The sequence below is a fragment of the Anopheles aquasalis genome, chromosome 3 (assembly GCF_943734665.1).
Source record: "Anopheles aquasalis chromosome 3, idAnoAquaMG_Q_19, whole genome shotgun sequence".
Taxonomy (NCBI): domain Eukaryota; kingdom Metazoa; phylum Arthropoda; class Insecta; order Diptera; family Culicidae; genus Anopheles; species Anopheles aquasalis.
In genome coordinates, this window is record NC_064878.1 from 31,680,199 (window position 1) to 31,688,569 (window position 8,371).

The following is an 8,371-nucleotide window of genomic DNA, read 5'->3' on the forward strand; positions in this document are numbered from 1 at the left end:
CAACGAACCTCGTGTTAGTGAGACGCCATTTTTGTAAAAACCACGAGAAGCAAGATTTAGTGAGTGAAAACATCGCACAGCGCTATAAAAGACGAACATGATGAACATGATGAACACACCACCAAAAAGTGCCACGGCATCGGCACCAGAGTCGACTGCAACCACAGTCCAGAACACTCCACCAGCCACACTGCAGAATAACATCTTACTACACGCACCGCTGCCTCTCTCCGACAGCATGATCCAGTCGTACGGTCCTGTCGACGCGGTGGGTGCACCACGAATCTCTCCGCCGGCAATGGACGTGCAGAATCTCGACGGATTCTTATGAGTCTCGAGTTTTGGTTCGCGGCGAGCGGCATCACTCCACAAATGGACCTGAAGCGCTTTAATTTCTTGATGGCACAAGTGCCACAGAAGACGCTAGTGGAGTTGAAAGACCGTTTCACCAAAGTGCCGTCGACCGATCGTTACGCGTGGGCGAAGGCGATCCTAATTGCACATTTTAGTGAGAGTCAGCAGCGCCGAATGCAACGGGTGCTTGCTGAGATGGTGCTAGGTGACCAAAAGCCGTCACAGTTGTACCACGCGATGCGCCGTGAAGCGCAAGATTCCGTGAGTGAGGAACTGCTGTTGGACCTGTGGGCCGCGCGACTTCCAGTTGGCCTCCAGCATACCGTAGTTGCCAATCGTGGGTGTATGACGGAGAAGCTGGCAGTGGCAGATGCAGTGTTTGAAGCAACACGCCTGCGTCCCATCTCATCGGTCGCAACAACACCCTCGCCGCCGCCGATGTCAGGTGCTTTCGTCGAGGCTAGCACGACGGAGAAGAGCACGGTGGAGATGCTGCGCCAGCTAATGGAGGAAATGCGAGTTTTCAAGCGAGACCTGACCGAGTTGAAGACGGCCAATAACCAACGAGGCCGGAGCCGCCAAAGAAATCGATCTCTTAGACGCTCCCAAGGACGTGGGAGTCAACGCAACGGCACTCCGGTACCGCATAACCCAGAACTCTGCTGGTACCACAATAACTTTGGCGATAACGCCACTCGCTGTCGCGCCCCCTGCAAGAAGGCCGGGTGTTACGAACAGGCCGACAGGTGGCGCCAGCGCACGAAAGCGAGAGTGCAGAAACAAAAGAACAGGAACGAGGCTATAGGAATGAGATAACTAGTCGGCTACTTTCGTGTAGTAGGCGACTAGTTTCGACTAACTTTGACTACTTTCGAGCAGATAAAGGGGGATAAAAGGGTCGCGCGCCGATAGGTCCTTCTTTTTGGCAAACGAAAGTACTTGCGATCACCGAGGTCCAACCTCGTGTTTTTAAACATAGTCTCGCTGTAGCTTCAATTGGTAGAAAAAATAAAGGGAAATAGAAAAGTGAGATCGTTCTAAAAAGGGGACCCGGCATCGGTGGTCACACCGGGAGTACACCAACATCATCACGTTAGGAAAGCCAGTCGAGGCAGCGAGCTCGAGTTGCCGCACACACTCGCTCCGACGCCGCACCTCGACTGTGCATTAGAGATCACGATTCCGGAACATCCTTCCTCATCGACAGCGGCGCTGAACTATCGCTCGTGCCGCGCGACCGTCGTCTTAAGAATATAAAGCCGTCCGAGGTAATGCTCGTGGCGGCTAACGGCACGCAGAAATACGTGTTCGGCGAGGTTACCTTGAGAGTAAGCTTGCGCCTCCGCCGAGCATTCACCTGGACGTTCATCATCGCTGACGTCAATACAGCGATCATAGGAGCCGATTTTCTGGCGCACTACGATCTCTTGGTGGATTTGAAACACAAAAGACTGCTAGAACGGCTAACATCGCTGGAGACCCCTGGAGATCAGTTAAGGAAGCTGAGCACTGCGACATACGATTGTAGCGGCTGAAATAATCTCACTGCTGCTGTCGAGGCAGAAAAAGGATGCAACCCTGACGCGCTGGGGCTCACGTACGCTGGTGTGCGTAGGAACCGTACCGGCCCTCGCGAGCGGCGAGGGTTATAAGCCGCCAGTGGAGGCACTCGGGTCCCTTCTCCTCTGTTATCAGTTCAACCAGCAAGACCTGTAAATAAATCGAGACTGGCAGATTACCTGTCTAACCACGTTACAAGGATTTTACAAGTGGTAACCCCGACGTGAAAAAGAAACGCAACCGACGAACAAAAAAAGGGTAGTGCACGCGTACTGAAAAAAGAACGTTCGATTGTCGGAGAGCGACGCCGCGGTAACCGAAGCAATACCGCGAAACCACACCACCCGCCGTCACGCTGCGAAAGAAGAAACCGACGCCACGGTCGACCATCGCGCTACGCAGAAGAACCGACGCCACCACCATCCCCGCACTGACACCATAGCACAAGTAGAGACGACACAGAAAAAGGTGAGAAAAACCATGTTCCACTCACCAGGTCCTGATAACCGCACCATGGTACCAGCGCCGGCAGCGCCGCAAGAAACCCCACAGGCCACTGTGTCCCCCCCCCCCCCCCCGGCCACAACCTCCACGCCAATGCTGGCCCCCGTAACCGCACAGGCGGCCATCGAACCAGAGAGATCGATCGAAGCAATAATCGGGCCAAAACTTCCTCCACCGACAATGGATACCAACGCGTTGGAGGGGTATTTTTTATCGCTAGAATATTGGTTCGCCGCCTCGGGCATATTACCGACGCACGACCAGAGGCGGTTCAACTTCGTGATGGCGCAGATCCCCCAGAAGGCGCTCCTGGATCTGCGCTCCCGGTTTGAAGATCTGCCTCAATCGGGAAAATACGAATTCGCGAAAGAGGTGCTCATGGACCACTACGCGGAAAGCCAGCAGCGACGAGTTCAACGCGTGTTAGCGGAGATGAGTCTCGGCGATAAGAAGCCCTCGCAACTCTTCCGTGAAATGAAGCGAGTGGCATCTGGCTCCCTAAGCAACGAGCTTCTCGTGGATCTCTGGACTGCACGCCTGCCCCAGAGTATCCACCACCTGGTTGTCGCTAACCAGGGTCTTGAGAATGAAAAGATGGCGATCGCAGATGCTGTAATGGAGTCGCAGCGATGGCGGTCCATCAACGCGATGGACGCGATAGCAATCGACAGTATAAGAAGGTATAAGAAGATATAATGTAATGCGGCGTAAGGGGGTCGGATAAAGAGGGGGAGGATGTGGCATGTTATAAATTATAAATATCGTAAAGGACACGTTTGCGTCCATGAAGAAATGCAGAACGAAAGAGGACCAAATTAAAGTAATCTTTCAAATGAACCACTCGCAAGAAGATGTGAAATTCGCACAGTGGAATGCCAACGGCATTTCACGGCACAAATTTGAACAGACAAATTTTTTGTCAAATGAGAACGTAGATATTTGCTCAATATCTGAAACCTTCCTGAAACCTGGTGTAAGGGTATTAATACTGTATGGGTGAGGGTATGAGTAAGGGATTAAAAAGAACGGAAAATAAAAGTCAGTCGTGGAATAGCAACCAAGCTTGAAACACTCGTTCACTATTGGCAAGTGGTGTCTAATAACGATTCGGCGGGTATAGTATATCTTACACTGGGATGAAGTTTCGCATCCCAGGATACAGTGTACATCGACACGACAGGACAAGCGGCGCTAAAGGTGGTGTGGCCATTATTGTCAAAAGGAACTTAACCATACAATTACTTAGCTGGCATGGATTGAAAACCATAGAAGCAATAGGTGTTATAGTGCAAACATCAAATGGTCCACTCACATTCGTATTAATATACCACCCAGGAAGAAACAAAAGCCAACCTTGTTTTTCTCGCAATATACAAAAGCTTGTTAAGATTAAGCAAAAATTCATTATCTAAACGCTAGACACAAAGTATGAAACTGCGAAACCAATAACTGAGCCGGAAAGATCCTCTTCGACTTGATGACAAGAGGTACTTTTTCCGTGTGTCTCCCTGAAACTCCCACATACTATCCATCTGACCCCAACCGCATACCATCAACAATATGTATAATTCTAACGAACACACCACACATTCTATCAACCCCAATACACTGCGCGAAATAAAAATTGCACCACCCAGTTGTGTGACAAAGAATGGTAAAACGTGATTTTTTCGGACGAGAAAAAGTTCAATCTCGATGGACCAGATGGGTGGCAATACTACTGGCACGATTTGCGCAAGAAACCCGATGTTAAGATGAGTCGAAATGTCGGTGGAGGATTGTTGATGGTTTGGGGAGGTTTTTCATATCGAGGAGAACTTCCTGTCACGAAATAAGTGACGCCAGCGATAGCGATTAGAACGGGCGAACGCACGGCGAGCGGAGTGTCGTAGAAACCATGCTGGCTGACATGTCCATGAGGATCGCTGAGGTCAATGAACGGCTTCTGGCGATGGAACGAGCCAACGACCGGGCACAGCATGGCGACCAACGCGGACCAGAGGAGCATGGCGTCCCGAACCCCACGCAGTCCACCACTCATTACCAGGGAAATGGTGGTAATCGCCATGCCACCACCACGACGCACCATGCGATAACCATCATGCTGCCGCAGACGCCTGCGGCAACGTATATGCAGCCGCCGCCTGTAACGCAGGCATACCCGACATTCTCCGCTCCGGCCGGAACATTCCAGCCTTTTCTCGAAACCCACGCCACGGCGAACGCGACATACCAACATGGGTGGCCCCAAACCCTGCTGAACCAGAGCCAAATATCTGCGAGGCAAGGGGTTCCCAAAGATCTGCCGCCGTTTTCCGGATTGGCTGAGGAATGGCCGATCTTCATCGCAAGCTTCGAGAACTCCACCGCGATATGCGGGTACAGCGCGGAGGAGAACCTGTTAAGACTCCAAAAGGCGCTGAAGGGGAAGGCGCTAGAGGCGGTGAGGTATCGTCTACTCCACCCCTCTAATTTAGGAGGAGCCATAGCAACACTGCGGACATTGTTTGGACGGCCAGAGGTGATCGTACACAACATGATCTCCAAGATTCGCCGCCTGCCGCGCCCCACCGAGCAACGGTTTGAGACCCTCATCGATTTCGGGGTGGCGGTCCAAAATATGTGTGCGACGAGTAGCGCTGCCGGCCTCGATGACTACATGTGTAACGTGGCCCTACTGCAGGAACTGGTAGACAAGCTTCCGCCTACCATTAAACTGAAGTGGGCGTTCGACAAGCAATCCTTGCCGCGGGTTACACTGACCGACTTCGGTGTTTGGCTGGAGTTAGTTGTCTCCGCAGTGAGCGCGGTAACGCTACCAACCACGGAAGAAACCAACGACGACGGCCGGCAGAAACCACCCACGCGCCAACGCACAGCCAAACACTTTGTGTACGCATACACACAACAAGAGCCAACACCGACAGGCAGCGAATGCGTTATATGCAAAGAGGGAGGTTGAGTACCACCAGTGTGCAAACGTTTTCGAGATATGAGTGTCAACGAGTGGTGGACCGCCGACAAAAACCACCAGCTCTGCAAGATATGCTTGATGCGACATGCAGGACGACAGTGCTCCCAGATACGGTGCGGAATAGATGGGTGCACATACTCGCATCACCGCTACCTGCACGACGCCAAGAAGCAGAGGCCAACTACGAACACGTGCAACGTGCACCAGCTGGACGACCAACCAGGCGAAGACGGGAAGCTGGAACCGATCACCGTCGATTGCAACGTTCACCAGACTGACGGCCAGCAGGTTCTACTCCGCTACGTTCCAGTAATCATTACAGCAAACGGCAAGAGCATCGAAACATACGCGTTCCTGGACGACGGTTCGTCCGCCACCTTCATCGACAAATCACTGGCTGCGGAGCTCGGTGCTGTGGGTAAACCCCGCCCAATGTGCCTAAAGTGGACGGACGATCGTAGCCGTGAGGAACCGGATTCTGTGGAGATAACCCTATGCGTGTCGGGCATCGGGCCAACGGCCCAACGATACGTGCTCCGGAAAGTGTATACCTTGTCGCAGCTGGAGCTACCCCCGCAGTCCGTATCATCAGTCGAGATGGCCAAACGATACAAACACTTACAAGGCCGCACGATCGCCTCCTACAAGGATGTTCGACCAAAGCTATTGATTGGGATAGACAATTGCCACCTGGGACACCCTCTCGACTGCGCCGAAGGGCGTGTGGGGGAACCGGCCGCTTTCAAAACAAGGCTCGGCTGGATACTCCACGGACCCTACTCGCCGACGGAACACAAGCATCGCTTCATCACAGCACATCACGCACTCCACGTATGCGAATGCGAAAAGGCAAACGACGACGTGATAACGGAAACCATCGACCGGTATATGGCGATAGAGTCGCTGGGAGTATCGCCGGAAACCGGCGCCACCCTCTCCAGAGACGAGGAGCGCGCCCTCACCCTACTAACAAGGGAAACACGGTTAGTGGGAAAGCACTTCGAAACGGGGCTTCTGTGGCGATTCGACGACGTCCGTCTACCCTGCAATCGTGTTATGGCACTCCGGCGGGACGCTTGCCTACGAAGAAGAATGACAAAGGATCCGACCCTGGCCGCATCCATCCGAGCAAGGGTATGGGTATGAGGCCAAAGGGTACATCCGCCGACTCACCAAGGATTACGCCAAGGGACCTCGTGATTGGTACCTGCCCATCTTTCCAGTGGTTAACCCAAACAAACCCGGGAAGGTACGCATGGTCTTCGACGCTGCAGCAGAAGTTAACGGAGTGAGCCTAAACAAGTGCCTGCTGACCGGTCCTGATCAACTGTCGTCTCTGCCTACAGTCCTGCATCGGTTCAGAGAACACGGTATAGCAATAGTAGGCGATATCAGGGAAATGTTTTTCCAAGTGAAAATGAAAGCAGAGGATCAGCGGTCTCAAATGTTCTACTGGTGTGGCGAAAACACGAATACGGCGTCAGACGTCTATGCACTCACCGTCATGACTTTCGGTGCCGCATGCTCACCTAGTGCCGCACAGTATGTCAAAAACACAAACGCCGATCGATTTATAGAGCTATACCCGAAGCCAGTGAACTGCATCAAGGAACTACACTATGTCGACGACATGCTGGCGAGTGTTGACACGGAAGAAGAAGCTATTAAACTATGTGATGAGGTGAAATACATCCATGCACAGGGTGGATTTGAAATAACGAATTGGCTCTCGAACTCAGAAAGAGTTCTAAGCCACCTACAGGAGGGGGAAGTGAACCCAATGCCGCCTAAACATGCGACACCGGTCCACGATCGAGGCACATCCCGTAGCACCACGAAAGTCCTAGGAATGTGGTGGGACACGAAAGCGGATGTGTTCACCTATCGAAGAACGTTAAAACATGACGAAGAACTGCTATCGGGCCGAAAACGTCCCACTAAGCGCGATGTTTTGCGCACACTCATGGCCGTATACGATCCGCTGGGTCTCATTGGGCACTATATTATGTACCTAAAGATAGTGCTGCAGGAGATTTGGCGAGCCAAACTCGACTGGGATGCTGAGCTAAACAACGAATAGACTCAGAAATGGAATGCTTGGATACAGCTACTGCCCCAATTACAACAGGTCAACGTACCCAGGTGTTACCACAGCACACTATACAAGGAAACAACGATAGTTCAGCTCCACGTGTTCTGCGATGCCAGTGAATGTGGCATGGCAGCTGTGGCTTCGTAACCGGGGACACCATCAAGTGCGCTCTCATAGGTTCTAAGACCCGTGTCGCACCATTGACATTTGTCTCAATACCGCGGCTCGAACTGCAGGCAGCCGTGATCGGAGCGCGTTTCGCCGCTAACATCATCCGGTCACATGAGATCCCGATTGATGAACGATCTCTTTGGACCGACTTATCAGCTGGCTAAAATCGGATCATCGCCGATATAATCAGTTCGTTGCCGTTCGCGTGGGTGAATTGCTGGAGCTGACCAAGGAAGCCGAATGGAACTGGATCTCCACGAAAATAAACATCGCCGACGACGGCACCAAATGGACCACCACGCCTAAACTCGATCCAGAAAGCCGATGGTTCCGGGGACCTGATTTCTTATGGACACCAACAAATCAGTGGCCGAACCGCGAACCAGAGGACGGTGACACACCAGAGGAGCTCCGTCTGAATTTACTACATCATCAAATTCAGTATCGCTTCCTGGAATTTGAAAGGTTCTCCAAGTGGCGGCGCATAATTCGCACAGTAGGCTATGTGTTACGCTTCGTAGGGAATACGCGTCGCAAAGTCAAGTAGATTCCCCGATGCATCAGCCCACTCACAGAGGATGAGCTAAGCCGCGCCGAACTGATCATCATCGGAGCAGCACAACAACAAGCATTCCCGGAAGAAATCAGAGCGCTTAAGGCACCCGTCTCGAAACACTCACACAAACCACTGCTAAGCAAAAAAAAGCCCGCTGTAC

The 8,371-nt window shown here is 52.4% G+C and overlaps 1 protein-coding gene across 1 annotated transcript; it reads left to right on the top strand.

Moving 5' to 3' along the window:
• The first annotated feature begins 372 nt into the window (after nt 1–372).
• LOC126576572 (uncharacterized) lies at nt 373–1,889 on the top strand. Its single transcript, XM_050237880.1, has 2 exons — nt 373–1,100; nt 1,562–1,889. Exons 1-2 carry the CDS (start codon nt 373–375, stop codon nt 1,887–1,889), a joined length of 1,056 nt encoding a protein of 351 aa, XP_050093837.1.
• The last annotated feature ends 6,482 nt before the right edge of the window (nt 1,890–8,371 follow it).